Consider the following 17843-nt stretch of genomic DNA (forward strand, 5'->3'; position numbering starts at 1 on the left):
TTTCATCATCAAAGGAAGATTGTAAAAGAAACGCGATAAACTTTATTACATCTGATATCGGCAAAGTATGATTACATACATATATGTATGTCATATATAAAGATTGTTAACATTATCCAGAAGTATGTAACCATTACCTGAAGGATGAATATGTATCTAACAACAAAACTAATTTTCGAGATATTCACATAGCCGCATAAAGCATAACAAGTGACGTAGTTACCATATTATCAACTTCCATGTTTTTGTCTACTCGTACAGAAAGTTGATAAATGACTCTGTGTGTCTTTTTAATCTGGTCGATAACATCCTCTACGCTTTGCAGTTTATCAAAGCAATCACTGACAATGTTCTTCATCTGATACGTTCAAGCCAGCCACAGTATAGTGGAGTTCATATAGACCATAACCTTTCCTGGAAATTACACATTAAGTAAGTTTGTAACAAGATCAGCCCTAAAATCGGTCTCTTTTCTAAACTCGGGTACTTTGTCCCAAAAACATTTTATTTATTCTCTTGTACAACTCCCTTGTTCTACCACATATTTCTTACTGTATCGAGGTTTGAGGTAACCCTACCAATCCAAACTACTTCATGTTCATAAGCTGTTAAAAAACATTGTTACAGTCATCACGTTCAACTCCGACAAACCCCAAGTGCACCCCTTTTTTGAGAATTAAATATGTTGAACATTTAAGTAAAATTTCTTTTCCAGACAGAAATTCTCATTCATGATCTTTTGTATGGCAGACTCCCACACAATTTCTCAGACTACTTGTCTTACATCAATAATCAGTATTATACCAGATATGTAGCCAGTTCCCTCTTAATTGTACCAAATAGAACGTTACTGTGTCTCGGTCAATTTTTATTTAGTTACCACGGAGCCAATTTTTGGAATAGTTTACCAGCTTCTGCAAGAAACATAAAAAATAGACATCAGTTTAAACAAGCTCTTTAAGTCTTGGATTTTAAACCACGATTAGCTGTCTTTTTCTCACATTTTACCCTCCGTCCTCGTATAATTTAGATTTTTTGTTTAATTAATTCTCAGTTACCACCCATCGGGAGCTATAGACACTCATTAGCTTTGCATTAGATATTTTCTAGCTCCTATTCACAAATTCTTCATAAGACTTGTGTGGGTTTTTTGTGACAACATTTTTATTGACTTATTGATTTAATTATATATAAGTTTATGTATCTATTTATTTATTCACTGAGATATTTTCAGTCGTATATACTTTTGTAATACACAGTGAGAGTTTATAACGTGAGGTCTTTATACCTCATAAGAATAGAGCCTTTGTATCTTGCAATCATAGATTGTGATGCAATTACAGTTCTTGAAATTATGGACATGAAATGAATGAATGAATAAACTAAACTAAATCAGAAATAAGAAAATCAGAGACCCCTTTTCCAACGCAGTGTTGTCCGAAGTTCAGACAAAGTCTCTGGCAAATTTCAAATCAGGGAAATCCCTCACGACATCATAGGTGTGCTTTCTGTTGAACGCTTCTCTTTCTTGGACCAAAAACTTTGACCAATTGGATTTGGTAAACCCGAAGAAGGCGGCGCTTTCTGACAAGATAGAAAAAAGTAATTTTATGTAGCATGACTATAGCTGACCTCTCACCTCGGAGTATTCATTTCGACCCTAAGATTTGTCAACGTGGGACTGTTTGCCCGATACAGATTCTGGTCACCCTGACTGCAGTAAATCTTACACTGGTCAAAATGTTTGACATTCGTTAGTATATTTACGTAGATTGATGTATATCGAACACAACATTAATGGTATACGTAACGTATATCTTCATGTATGGAACATTTCAATACGTTGATATACGTAGTGTATATCTATGAAGAACAAGGGTGTACGTAATACAGATCTTTGCACATTAAGTGTACACTGTACTTGTGCATTTTATTAGTATACGTACGCGTATACTTAACGTATTTTTCACAAAGGTACAGAATCTGTATATGGGTATATATTGCTGTATACCAAGCATTTTGCCTAGTGTTATCTAATAGCAACGTTAACACCAGGAAAATTTTACACAAACAAGTTTAAAGGCATATATTTTTGTCATAAATGAACTAAAAATTCGTGTCAACATTCTGTAAACTTGGTTAAAACTTCAGTAACGGTATTTTTTGTTGACGTTACCCGTAATATAATATGTCATCCGACTTCAAAAATCATGTCAAATTACTGTTAATTCGTGTCAACATTCTGTAAACTTGGTTAAAACTTCAGTAACGGTATTTTTTGTTGACGTTACCCGTAATATAATATGTCATCCGACTTAAAAAATCATGTCAAAATACTATTAACAGAGTCACTATGTTGCTATTATTTAGTCGTAGTAGAATTCATTTGTTAACGATACCAATGCGTATTATACACAGTGCACTAATTTGCAAGATAATTAGCAATCATACCCTTCCGTAGTCCGCATAGCAAAGCACAACACAACATACATACATACATACATACATACATACATACATACATACATACATACATACATACATACATACATACATACATACATACATACATACATACATACATACATACATACATACATACATACATACATATATACATACAGACAGACAGACAGACAGACAGACAGACAGACAGACAGACAGACAGACAGACATACAGACATACAGACAGACAGACAGACAGACAGACAGACAGACAGACAGACAGACAGACAGACAGACAGACAGACAGACAGACAGACAGACATGCAGATGCCTCTAACTTATCAGATAAGCCCTCTTTGGTATACCAACTGTGAGCCAAAAACTACTCATTTAGTAAGCGCTGATGTGTAGCTTCTCAGAAGCTGTTATCCGATCAGATAGCTAAATCTTATCGTTATAATTGAAAAATATATACAAATCAGCAGTTTAGTAATGATGGTCAATATCAGCTCAACAACTAGCCCCTTAGGGGATTACATTAATAAGTTAGCATCACGAGGTATCGGCTTTGGCAGTATGAATGAACTCTGGCTGTATAATACGACCCACGAAGAAAGGAAAAAACTAATATTGCAATGTAAGCAAGACAAATATTAAATTAGTGTATCATATAAAAGTATATCATTTTGCCCGTAAGGAGATTAGGTACGCCGAGAAGTAATTTATGCCGAATACACTCATCGATTTGAAAATAATCTATTTACAAAGCCTACGAAACATTGTGTGCAATCAACAGCTTTGTAGGAATATACTCACTTGCGCAAAGTTCCTGTTCAAATAGTGAAATAAAATAGTCATCATCACGGAACTCGTCCACCTTGGGATTGTGCAATTCAATAACATCATCAATAGTTAGGACTTTTGCCACATTTTTGGTAACAGCAGAAACTTCTCGTATCACGTGCTAAATGTTAGATGGTGAAAGAGTGAGATCAAATTGATTGAAAACAGCTTCCATTGGTCACTCAAAGAGTGTGTAGAACAAATCGGTCTTTAAAAAACTAATATTCTTGATAAAAATACAAACAAAATTTTTGATATATACGTATATGGACATACATAGAACACAACATTAGTGCTATACGCTTCGTATATCTTTGTATACGGAATATATATATCAATACGCTGATATACTTAGTGTTTATCTATGCAGAACAAGAGTATATGTACTGCAGATTTTTGCACACTAAGTGTGCACTGTAGTGGTGCATTTTATTAGTATACGTACGTGTATACTTAACGTATCAACAAATATAGAATCAGTATATGTGTATATATTGTTGTACATCAAGCATTGTGCCCAATGAAAAGTATTGTAAAATATGATAAGCATTGAACTTGATAAATCGTTACACAGTGTCACAAATAATTTGATTTGTTAAAGCCATGCAATGTGTATCAAATTACGTAACAAACGGCCATTACTGGGGAACATATCGCGTTACACTAGAAACTAAAATTGATGCGAAAGTCAGGGTGTATTGTCTGGGTAGCAACTATAAACCCAATGCAATCATGCATGTCTGATCAATGGCTCCATTATACAATTCAAACTACAGCCTTTCAGTATATTGTATAAGAATCGCAAAGAGGACTTGTAACCTCCAAAAATGTAATAGTCTCCATAAATGTAACATCAACCATAATTGTAAAAAAGTGCACCCATAAATGTAATATCGCCCATAAATGTAATAAAAACACCAACCACAATTGTGATAAATGGTAAACATAAATGTAATAGAAAATCACCCATAAATGTAATACTTGTGACCCATAAATGTAATAAATCTATTTTGTAGTTGATTTTGAGGAATTAGCCCTTCTATGTTTATCTCTGTAATAAGCAAAGCAACGCCACACATTATTCATTTCTTAATTGTTTGCGTTTAGTGTGTTTTGTATATTTGAAAGTGTATTTTACGTTTCCCTATTTTGTGTACAAAACTGATTGGCCATGGCGAGACACAGCTGTAATCTGAGTGTCAGTGCAGTCTCTACTCCAGAGTGGAGGGGACTATATAACACTACGATCCTTTAACGCCGTTTTTTAAATTTGACGCACTTTCATAATCAGTACTAGTCGCCTCAAATTTATCTTCAGTGGATAAATTGTCTGGAATAATCGATAGATTTTCGGTATTCCTATGTTGTCCCACTTGAAGTTTGTTCCTTTGCTGGGATGTTAGGATGTCTAATTTTGTTCTACTGTGTCCAAGGTAGTGTTCGTAATGTTTTTTGACTAGATTAAAATATGGATATATGTTCTCGTCAACATGTTTTGTGTCGTAAATTTCTGTTATAAGGTTGTATATTTCTCTGTTATTTGTTCTGAGTCATCTGTCATAAACTTTGTGTGGTATCACTGGTTGACGAGTTATTTTGACGCTTCCTTATTATGTAATTATCAGTGTCTAGAACTGCTGTTCCACTTCCATTATCTAACGGTTTGATCAGTACCTCGCCGTTTTCTGATAGTGTTCTCAAAGTACTATATTCTGTGTTTCGGAAAGGAAACCTAGTTTCAGGAAAGTATGTTATAACATTACACTTGTCTTAATAAAGTTATTATTTACTCAGGGCATTGATAAACAAATGATCACATACACAAGTTCAAGTTTATTACATTTATGGTTGAGTTTAATTACATTTATGGTTAATTTTTTATTACATTTGTGGTTGCGGGATGTTACATTAATGGTTGACTGTTTTATTACATTTGTGGTTGATTTTATTACGATTGTGGTTGCTATTACATTGGTGGACATTATTACATTTGTGGAGGTTACAAGACTTAACTGTATATTTTTCCTGCATCGTTCTTGTGCCAATTTTGAAAAAGAAAAATTCTCACACGCCGACCTGTTGATTCTCCATATTGAAACATGACAAAATGGCCCCTTTGTGGTGGTATTAGAACAAATGAAATCAATATGTATGGATTCTATGTCATAAACTGTGAGCATGTATTATCCATATATCAACATCGACAAAATTAGTTTAGATTTGCCGTTGGTGGCGCTCTTACTGGTTCAGTCTCACTATAAAAGGCTTTACCTGAATTGTTGTTCCAGGCGGTCTTTCTGGCAAGCAAGGTACAAAAAAAAGACTGCGCAAAAGAAATTCATTCTGGCAAACTTACTTCTCGCGGTTCTTCTGGCGCAGTAGCGATGAACACACAACCAATCTTCAGCTGTTTACTCAGAATGTTCATATGTGAAGAGATGTTTCTTATGATTCCACACTGAGTCTGGAGAAGGGAATCACACCTGGAATCGGCTTCTGTCTTAAGGTGACCGATGCGACACCTAGAAGACGTTGATAGCGCTTTAGTGAACATACAGTAACTTATTACATTCATGTCCACTATAAGCTGTTGTGTGAATGGACCCAGTATTATATTCGTACACATATTTTAACTTTATTATTATTCCATGCACTAGCTCGGCCGAAAATGTAAATGAAATGATAAAATGCAGGATGTAAATATTACTCAATAAGCAAGTTCAAATAGAACATTGTCTCATTAACAGTTGAAATGCACGCGGTCGTCTTACTATATTGATAAACTCGTTGTCAAGTTTTGCCGATATGGCTTATAAATACTTTCTGATTAAGGAGGTTGAGTCAGTCACAAACGAATCCGTTTACAAAAAAAAACTATCTTAACTGCTTAAAACCCGTGTTATACAACCCTACTGTATTTCTTGGTCCGGCCAGAAGAACTGTTAATGACATAAACACTGCACAGCATCAAGTCTCAGTGTATTGCCAGGCAATTATATATTTGCTGCCACTTTTACCGAACTGAAAATACAGTACATCTTGAAAATTCCTGTGACGAGTTTCTTATCACAAGTGTCTTTTGATAAGCCTTTTGGAATGTTAGAAACCTGCTTATGTATGTGCTCAGGTTCTCTGAAACTGGCAGGCGGCATACTAAAGCCTATTTTAGTTACACTTTTACTGAGCGACCGAGTTACTCAAAGAGTAATTTTCGTCGGGGCTCAAATATACAGAAAAAAGCAGTAGAATATCAATAGAAAGAGCAAAAATCTCAACAAAAAAATTACTAATTACAGAGGAACATTTTCTTTAATAAATTGTTTCACTTTCACCTTAAACGTTGTTATATTTGGAGCATGTCTTAATGCACTTGGTAAAGAATTCCAGACCTGCCATGATCGATATTTAAAACTTCTCTGACCCATACATAGCTTTGGCAATATTGAAATCCATTTTTTCTACAGAACGTGTATAATATTGGTGAATTCTACTTCGGAAGATTAACATATCTGAAAGATATTGCGGAGCATTACCTGTCACACAGTTAAATGTTACAATTGCAAGGAAATAATAAATTCTTTGTCTTACTGACATAACATTGAATACAGAAAACAATTCAACAGAAGGAAAATCATAGGGCAATTCAAAAAGTATACGCAAAGCTCTCTTCTGCAGTGTAAAAATTTTCTCTAGATTTTTCTCAGTCGTGTTACCCCGTACTACGCAACAATAATCTAATGTGCTTTGAATTAAACCATAGTATAAAATGATACGATGATCAATGGGTATAAAAGAACGTACCCTGCGTAAAAGACCAATTCTTTTGCTCAACGACGTACACATGCAATTTATACGATCATTCCAAGATAAGCTTTCATCAAGAGTTACACCTAAAACCTTTACAGATGAAACACACGGTATAGAAAATCCATGAATGTCTACAGATAACGATACATCACGACAATTTAAACGATTTAACCTACAAGGATTTGTAATCAAAAGACTCTTAGTTTTCTTAACATTAAGGCGCATAGAGTTTGCAGAAATCCAGCTCTTGATAGGTACAGCATCATTATTTATAGTATTGTTTAAATCATCTATGGATTTCCCACATGCAAGCAACGTCTGATCGTCTGCGTACATATGTAAATGAGAAGAAACTACGGATAATGATAAATCATTAATAAAAAATAAGAGTGGGCCTAAAATAGAGCCTTGTGGAACGCCCGCTTGAACGAGAGCTCTCTCAGATATACCGCCCATATAGCTAACAATTAAATGACGATTGGAAAGATAAGATTTCAACCAACTGAAAGCTTCTCAGATACACGATAAACTGACAATTTCTTCAAAAGAATGCTGTGGTCGATTACATCAGAAGCCTTTGAGAGGTCAAGCAAGAGTACGCCATTTAGGTATTCGTCATCCATATTACTAAAATATCATCTGTAAGGCGTAATGAAGCAGTTTGGCACGATAATTTTTTTTTTCTAAAACCAGACTGGTAATCTAACAACAAATTATTACATGACAAATAATCATACAGAGCAATTTGAACATGTTTCTCATGTATTTTCGAAAGAGCTGGTAAGATAGAAATAGGACGGTAATTCGCAAAGTCATTGACACTTCCTGATCCTTTGTACAATGAAACAACTCTAGCACATTTAAAGGCGTTTGGAAAAACAGACTGAGATAAACTCATATTAAATAAACGTACAAGAGAAACAGTAATTACAGGAGCAGCAATTTTCAGGAGTTTGCAGTGGACATTATCTAAACCAGTACATTTCGCCTTCAATAACGAAGAAAAGACAAAGTTACTTGAAATAGGAGGGATTCTAAAAACATGTTGATTTCTGAGTAAATCATCAACAAATTCATGTAACTTTACAAAATTACCAGAAACAGAGGAATAGTCGAGATGACTATTAATATTTGTAAAATAATTCATGAAAGCGTTAGCAATGTCAGTAGGTTTACTCAAGGACAATCCATCTTTAGAAAAAATTGGGCTCTTACAAGTATTAGAGTTCATGATACTATCATAAATTCGCCAAATAACAGCAGGATTAGAACTCTTACTACATAGGGTATTCACATAATACTTCCTTTTAGCTTGGATAATAAGGTGAACGACTTTGTTCCTTAAAACCTTACACTCAGACCAAAGATTATGAGAATCACATGACTTAGCGCGTTAAAGAGTCTTATCACGCATTTTCATAACATCTGAAATCTCTCTAGAAAATCATTCTGGCTGTCTGAAACGCTTAACACGTCTTTTGACGAAAGGACAATGTAAGTTAAAAATCTCATTGAAAATCGAAATCCATGTTTCAAAAGCATCATTGACATCAATAACTTTATCAAGTAGAAACTAAAGCAAGAACTTCTCAGCAGAGAATGCTTTGAAAGATCTGTACGCCTGGTTAAAACAGGAAAATGACCCGATAAGCCGGACTCACAAACAGAAGTATTATAAAAATTTACATGATTCGAAACGTAAATATGATCTAAGCAAGACTTGGACGAAGGGCGAGTGATACCCTCGACAAGTTGCACTATATTAAACAATAATAATGACTGGTGAATAAAGTGATTAACACCTTAATTTGACAGTAGGTCAACATTAAAGTCACCACATACAATCAATTCAGTACCTTCAAGAAAACCCCTCTCCAAATTACTCATAATATCTATATCAACATCGCGTGTGGTGTTCGGTGGTCGATACACAGAAGCAATAAGAAAGGGTTTACTCATGTGTGGTTTTATTTCTAACCACGTTATCTCAAGATGATCACACGCAAGATCATAACGTCTTTTGTAAGGTAAATCAGATCTAATATAGGAAATGAGACCACTCCTAGACTTATGAGCTCTATCCTTACGTTCTAAGTTAAAATCGTCGATGGAAAATTCCATCACTTAATTTCGTCCAATTGGTTACTTTAGGTCAAAGATATAGTTTCAGATTTAAAGGCAGTTGTCTACGTCAAGGGGCCTGTCATGGTGATACTGAGACAGAGCTTGGCCCTTTAAAGCATCCATCACATGCTCATGTTTCTTTTATTTCAGTAAATTTATTACTCACCCTTCACCTGTCTTGTTTCGCCAATGGAAACTCAGCACGGGCTTCCCGTCGCAGAGTCTAGGTAGGATACTGTCAACAGCGCCACCTACGATAGATGTTCTGACAAGATGCCCGGATATACCCCGTGATATCGTATCCATGTTTGGCAGTTTCACCTTTTCAAACCCTACCGGAGAAATCATCACCACACATTTTGCGTCCTTTGCTTTTTCGATTTTACTCCAGGCTTCTGCGTCGTTTTTAGGGAAAGTTATTGTCTTCGCGTCTGGAAATTCGATGTTTAAGCGTTGGTGTATGTAGCCAGTTTGTTTGTCATATGATTCGGGTAGTGGATCCGGACCGTCCTTTTCAAAGGAGCGTCTAAATTGTATAATGTCGATGATGTGTGAACCACACTTCTCCCTGAATGTTTGTATGCTAATGGCAGGCATGAATTCTTGAAAAACACTGACGTTAAACGTTTCCTCGAAGAAAACCCGTCCCATGTGGTAAGAAGTTCGATGATGCCTGAACTCTGGAAGTACCAATGTCCTGTTCAGATAGACAGCAAACTGAATGGCGGTTTTCAGCTGCCGATACTGAAAATTCGGTCCGCCGTCGAAATGGACAACCGGAAAGAGGAAGCGGTTGTTCATCGCCTGGCGTGTTTCCGCCGGAAGTAGGTATTGGACGCTATCCGACTGATTCCGTTCTTGTGAGTCGGGTTTCGTGACCGACATCCGTGGTGCCGGTCCTCTATCATTATCGGTAGATTTTGAAGGATTTGTTGAATTCATCGTGGTCTGTTCTGTCATAAACGTTGTCGCTCCTTTAAAATCATGATGTAATGAATCTGGATTGTTCCTTCCTGTATTGTGCTTTTATTACGGAAACATAAAACACGCACAATAAACTAGTATTGAACAAACATCGGCGTAGTACCGGTATCCGCGTATTTTTAATGGAACTTTAACACTATTGAGACACATGAATAACTGTGACTTGAAATTTGCCCTATCCTTTAATGAAACTTTCAACCGTTATCTTGCCAAATCAAGATTAAACATTAGGGGTCACCGTGCAAAGTTAGGTACCAGAACAAATTACCAGACATTAAACGACATCTGAAACTGAAAACGGCCGCCTTGTTTGTGTTAACTGAATGACGGTATATACAATTTTGGATATTTTAATTTGGATTGCAATTTTTACAAACAACATCCTTTTAGCAGGACCCGTCCAACTGGCCTCTCCACGATCAGACTAAAATTTAGTATATTCAATAATGAATTGGTGCACACATCATTTTCACTTACACTGCATGAAGACCCAATAATTCAGATAAATTCACATTAATGAGTTGCCTGTATTATAGTGTAATACACGTGAATTCACATGAATCCACATGAATACAGGCTTGCTGAATACAAAAAACGGATTCTTGACTATTCATCTGTATATGCACTCTTCAGCTAAAATACAGGCAATAATCCATGTTAATGCAGTAAGTATTATTGTGTTTTCATGCAGTGTTAAGGACGTTAGCAGAAATGTTTGGACTCTCTAGGTTTTTTCAATACGGTGTAGTCTTCTGCTTGTGCGGATTCGTTGTGAAATCAGAATAGGTAGGAATTTCCTGAAAACAAACCTTTTAAATTTCCAACATACAGCTAAGAAAGTGGACATCCTTGCTATCTTTCATTTCAAATATCGGTAAATTGCCAGCCTGGATTTTTTTGCACAATGACCCTTGATTTTTTTTTCTCAAGTATGAAAACGATTGTTTATAGCTTCCTTCAGGATAGTTGTGAACAAAAGTTACAATTTTCTGTTCCGAGGCACGTGATTTCGTAAATGCGTGAACACATTACCCAAAGAAAATTCTAAGTAGACCCGACGACAGAAGTCAGACTTCAAGTTTAGTTGTTGATAAGGTAGCATGCGCCTCGAAACTGAAAGACGATCGCTCAAATTGCCCTAAGGAAACTTTCAATTATCCTCTTTCAAATTTAAAATTAAAAATCGGTGATTACATTGCAAATTTTAGTACTAGAGAAACGCATTACTAAGGTTTACCGAGACATGACATTTCAGAAAATCATGGCCGGCATCCATTTTTAACTCCATTAGAAAAATGGAATATTTCAGTTTAAAGAAAAAATAATTTACTTCAGGATCGGAGCTTTAATGAACCCAACAAGCGGTAGATTGAAAAAGAGTTGTTAAAAATTTGATTCTTAATGTCTATCTTCAAAGCCGCATTCTACATTCAACAAACATATATATATACACACACACACAGACAAAGACAGACAGACGCACAAATATATATATATATATATATATATATATATATATATATATATAAATATATATATATATATATATATATATATATATATATATATATATACACCAAATGGTAATACACTGATTGTGTCGATTTTAACCATCCTACGCAAGGCATTTACTAACAACTCAAAGCTGGAATAAAAACAATTTGTGTACGCACTTACCAACTCAGCCTCCTTCACAGAATCACTGTAGAGCCCTTCATCGTCTACTAAATCCTTCAATCTTGCAGATGAGAATACTTGTCGTAGCAATAAATGATATAACAAGGCAGATATGGCCGCCGACCAAATAAGAGTGAAGAAAACCGTTTTTAGATTAACCATCCTGATCGACTCCGACCAGTCTTTAAATTTGCCCTATCGTGGTAAATGTGCGCTCTGTACCTTTGTTTACATCAGTACCAGATGGTTTGAAACTCATTTACGCAGTTTAATCATAGGGAAATTAACTGCCCGGTGTCTGAGGGTATCTGTATATATGCAAATGCTGGAAGTTGGATACCATTTGATGAGCAAAGCTAGGATACCGAACTCGTGGGGTCGCCGTTGCTAACCATGTGGATTATTTGGAATTAATTTTGGACAAAAGTGTAACATACCTTCCGACAAATGTTACATCGACTCAACATGCATCAAACACACAAAAGAGAGAAATTTACAAGCCTCTCTCTCTCTCTCTCTCTCTCTCTCTCTCTCTCTCTCTCTCTCTCTCTCTCTCTCTCTCTGCCTATATGTATGTATGTATGTATGTATGTATGTATGTATGTATGTATGTATGTATGTATGTATGTATGTATGTATGTATATGTAATACAATTGTGCGATATAATATCTCTCTCTATATATATATCGATATTTTGTATACACACATAATATATAAATATATAAATTATATACATATATATATATACATATCTTATATATAATATATATATATATTATATATATATATATATATATATATATATATATATATATATATATATATATATATATATATATATAATAAGGCGTTATAACATGAAGTTTGGTCGATACCAGATCGTATTTGAGTGACGTGTCCGTATTTTGACGAGTATACGAGGCGTTATTGACCAAACTTCGTCTAATTTTCTTAGGGACTGGTCAGTTTCTTCGGCGGGGGGGGGCCGGTGGATTCATGGGGGGGTTCACCCTGTTTTTGACTTTGGTGATAGGGGGGGGGGTCACCATGATTTCGAAATGCCCAATAGGGGGGTCAGTGTGTTTTTGAATTTCGACACAGGCTCATCATTGCCTAAAATGCATCGTGTCTGCCACAAATTTCATCCAGTTGCATTTTTCGGCGTGCCATTTGGGCGCGTAACTGTAAGAATCAGACACATTTTTCAGCACGACCAACTTTAACATATCAGGCATACATATATCAGAGATATCTGTATGATCAATATTTTTCAGTGTGCTCTTCGAGGGCATTACTTTAATATATCAGACATTTTTCAGCACGCTCTTCCTGTGCATGACTTTAATATACAAGACATATATATCAGAGATGTCAGGATGTTTCAAATTTCTCCGCGCCCTTCGGGCGACATACTTTAATAAATCAGATATATATGTCAGAGATATCTTGATGTTTGCTAAGTGAAAGTGTACCATTATGAAATCTGCATTTCATATGAAAAGCATGACAAATTCCTGATACTTTTCTGTTCTCTCTATGAGAATTCAGTATGAGAAAGCAACATGCACAAATATTTCACAATACATATTTGATACAGTGACTTATTTTAGAGATAGAAAAATGACAAGATATCTTTCGTTCTCATTGATGCAACTGTTTTCCTTTGTGTCTCAGGTTTTCTGTAGAATGATGCTTTTTCATGACCAAAATAACAGTAAAAAGGCAGTTTTTGTCATTATTAGCTGTGCTTTTATGGTTTCAATGTTACAAGAAAAGGTCATCTCAGACACTGCACACATCAGATTTGGCTAAAATGCCTCTCTATGGCTCCGAGATTTAATTGGATGACTACAAAATCTTAACACCCATCAAAGTTTTTGATTTACTGCTTTTTCCTGTTTGATATTAATGATTGACATCCATTTCTGTACAACAGTTCAGCACATCTGGTTAAGCATAGAAAGCGTGAAATATATTCACAGCTCATTCAAAATGTACTGTATTCAAACATTTAGATTGACACTTTGAAATTCCTATCTTACAACTGACATGTCAACAATTTCATTAAAACACAGAATGACTGTTAAAATATAAATGTACGTAAAATATAATATATATATTATATATGTATATATGTATATATGTATATATATATATATATATATATATATATATATTATATATATATATATTATATATATATATATATATATATATATATATATATATTATGATTTATGTCCACCTTTTGTTTTACAGTTGTCGTGTGCAGGGGGGTTACCCTGTTTTCGAAATTTGGAAAAGGGGGTTACCTGTTTTCAAAATTTGGAATGGGGGTCAGCCACTTTTTGAGGTCTGCAAAATATAATCCACCGCCCCCCCCCCCATGCCGAAGAAACTGACCAGTCCCTTATTGACGTTCCGAAATCAACTGAAATCGACCTCGCTTACTCATCACTGTACTGATAAAATGTTGGCTGGTAAGGAGTGATGGCAACCATATTGTTCATATTATTGCGCCGTTTGGCCATTCCACTTCAAGGGAGGGCTTATAGACTAGTAACGTCACGTAAATGCAAAGAGTGGATCATAATGAGTTCCCCAAGCTGGTGTCAGATAAATGATGAGGATATGACATCAGCAGGATTAGTTTATAACAATTATCATGTAACTAAGAATGATCGTAATCAAAAGCTCCATAGGTGTTCATCAGTCATCTACAAAGGCGACTGTTTCGGGGATTTGAAAATAATAAAGTTAACTGCCATGGCTTCCAAATCAGTACTTATCAGGTACCACTATAAGTTATTCGGAGTGTGATGTTATGTTTGATGTCTTTAGGTGTTTTATTGAATTTTTCAAAAAAAGTAGAAGATATCTTGACATAGATTTATTAAACTATATCTATATCTTGTATCTATCTATCTATCTATCTATCTATCTATCTATCTATCTATCTATCTATCTATCTATCTATCTATCTATCTATCTATCTATCTATCTATCTATCTATCTATATATATATATATAAATAAATATATATATATATATATATATGTGTGTGTGTGTGTGTGTGTGTGTGTGTGTGTGTGTGTGTATATAAGAATGGTTCAAAACATTATATCGGCCCAACTGCTAACACATTTAAAGCACGCTATGCGTATCATTGCGATCGTACCAAAGCAAGGCATATGCTAACAGCATAGATTTATCAAAGTGTGTATCTAAATCTGGCAATGGGGAATCAAGCCATTGCGGACATCATGGTCAATCCCATCAAAAGCAAGCAGTTACTCAAATGTGTCTAAGAAATGCAATCTTTGTCTCAAAGAGGAGCTATTCGTGATCAATGCAGATAAGCATTACCTCTTAAACGGGCGTTTTGAGTTAGTCTCAAATTGCCGACTCGAAAATAAATTTTGATTTTAAAAATTTCAGTCGAACGTACCTATGACTTAAATGGTTTTACCCAAACTGATACGTTACATTTCAGCACGTGAAGCAACTCTCAGACAATAGAATCTACCTATGTGAAGATCTCGTGAATGCATAAAACTCGAGTACTAGGAACCAAATATACTTGATATGTTCTCATTTTTATTGAAATATTGCTCTGCCATCCTGCATCGAGCTCTCTACCCCGCTGTTCAAACAAGTTTTGGTGTCATTTCGTAGTATTCAGTTCTTCCTGTCGTCATCTGTGTCAGTCGGACCGGCCCTTCGTCTTGATGCAGTTTGCTTTTTACCCGTCGGATTCTTCCACCTTTAATAATATTTATTTTTATTAAATATTTTACACTCATCCATAACTCATCCAACAGGCGGGCCCCTTTACAGGATGGAGTACCCATAACGCACTACCCAATGGAGCAATGAGGAGTAAAGTACCTTGCTTTAGGGCACAATACAGATAATATTTAAAAGTCTCTGTGATAGCTTTTTATTTTCAATAATGTTAGGAACCGTCTCAGATTGTCGCATAAGTTCAAGAAACGAAATTCATATTCGTTTAAATCAAAACTCCCTCCCCCTCTCCTAAACGAAACTTCAAAAGTGCGAAATGTTGATGTGTGCCAGTGACAACAATATACTGAGAATTGTGCGTCCCAGAAAGACTACAGTATCTAGTGCTTCTTCGTTAACACAGTGAGAGTGAAATGACCAGGTGTGGTTAGAGTAGCAGACGCTTATAGCACATTTAAAAAATGATGTTTTTTAATCTTTATCATTTGATGAATGAAAGGTTTAGGATACAATATTACTGTCTGTACATTGTATTTGGGACTCGGACACGATTGATTAAAGAAACAGTTCATGTAAAAATGTGTTGGCACGGATGTGCAGGTTTTTTTATTTTTATATACAAAGAACTTATGATAAGCATACAAAAGTGCAAAAGTGAAGTTCACTGATAGAATGGAGGTCAAACCCCCTCTCCCGTAAACGAATGAATTTCGCTTTTTGAACTTATGCGACAATCTGAAACGTTCCCTCATTGAAACAGATGTTGCATCGAGTCTTCGTAAACATCCTCGTCAATCTTCTGGTGTGCATTTGCAGCCAGTATTGCATGTGTCTGCTCTGTATGCAAATCATTTTATAAATGACAAATTGGTATAATAATTTTACTGATGTCGACAATCCGTGACATTTCGGAGCTAAATACTAGTGGCGCCAGATGGTAACTAACTACGCATGCGCAGGTTCAATATATACTTTGCGAGTAACAAGTCTGCTTCCCTGGCCCATTTCGATCGCTGACTGAGCTGCGCGCTGCGCTGCTAACGAAAATATGGCAGGTATGGGCTGATGTATAGTATGGAAATCCGGTCACGACAAGCGACATGCGACCTGCGACTTCAAAACTGCGACCTGCGTCCTGCGAGTTTGAAACCTGCGACCTGCGACTTCGGCATTTAGACCTAGGTGTAACCTGCGACTTCACAACAGCGACCTGCGACTTCACAACTGCGACATGTGTATATAAGAAAATGAGAGCAACTTTACACATCGTTTTCTACCTTTGATAGTGATGCGGTATATTGAATCGATCAATGTGGTTTAATGATATGGAGAAATATAGCGAGACACCGGTGAATCGATAGTGCTTTGACCCTGGTCATGTGATCTGGGTCCCGGGAAAAGAACCGGTTATGTGTTAGAGTGATTCGTCTTAACGGTGTTTCGGAACCAGAGTGCGGTTCCTTCATCAGTCGCTCGAATTGTTTTGTTTTCCAACATGTTAATTTGATAGTAGCGATTGTACATCACAAACAGAGATGCTATGGTTATAACGAATCTGGCTTCTCCTCTTCGAGGACGAAGATGCGGACTTCATCACACAACCAAGCGGAGGGGATACAAAACAAGAGAGCGACTGATGAAGGAACCCCATTTTTGGTTCCGAAACACCGTTAAGACGAATCACTCAATCAACAAACCGGTTTACCGGGGACCCAGATCACATGACTATGGAAACTAGGGATGTATTCCGCACAAAATAAATGCAATGATCCTTTTATTCACCATATCGTAATATTAAACAAACTTGGTTGAGCCGATGTGTGGAGTTGCCCTCATTTTCCTTTATATTGAGTGGCAGGTACGTCATAGTCACAGTCACATCTCGCAGGCAGGCCCACAGTCGATCTGCGACTTACAAACTGCGAGATAAATAATGTCTATAGGGCTGGATGGGGTGCATGGTCACCGAATCGAAGTATACAACAATCGTCTATGATTTTTTTCTCTGGCGTGACCTGGTGACCTTGGTGACCTTTGGCATGTACGACAATGACTCAAAAAAAATCATTTTTCTTTTTTCATCCAATGCTGAGATAGGATGCTTGATTCGGGAAACTATGGAGTTACTCCATGGGCATACAAAATCTAAATTCGAAGGTAGCTCCAAGTTGAAAATAAATTCTACTCAATCACTGCATTGGTACTATTGACCAATGAT

General features: G+C 36.0%; 1 protein-coding gene across 1 annotated transcript; it reads right to left on the minus strand.

Moving 5' to 3' along the window:
* Positions 1-473: 473 nt before the first annotated feature.
* Positions 474-12132, minus strand: LOC139141417 (uncharacterized). The gene is made up of 5 exons (XM_070711043.1): positions 11881-12132; positions 9386-10242; positions 5645-5810; positions 3262-3409; positions 474-1584 (listed from the first exon to the last, which is right to left on the minus strand). The coding sequence occupies exons 1-5, from the start codon at positions 12040-12042 to the stop codon at positions 1445-1447; spliced, it is 1473 nt and encodes a 490-aa protein (XP_070567144.1). The 5' UTR covers positions 12043-12132; the 3' UTR covers positions 474-1444.
* Positions 12133-17843: the final 5711 nt, after the last annotated feature.

This window comes from Ptychodera flava, chromosome 10 (genome assembly GCF_041260155.1).
Source record: "Ptychodera flava strain L36383 chromosome 10, AS_Pfla_20210202, whole genome shotgun sequence".
Taxonomy (NCBI): Eukaryota; Metazoa; Hemichordata; class Enteropneusta; family Ptychoderidae; genus Ptychodera; species Ptychodera flava.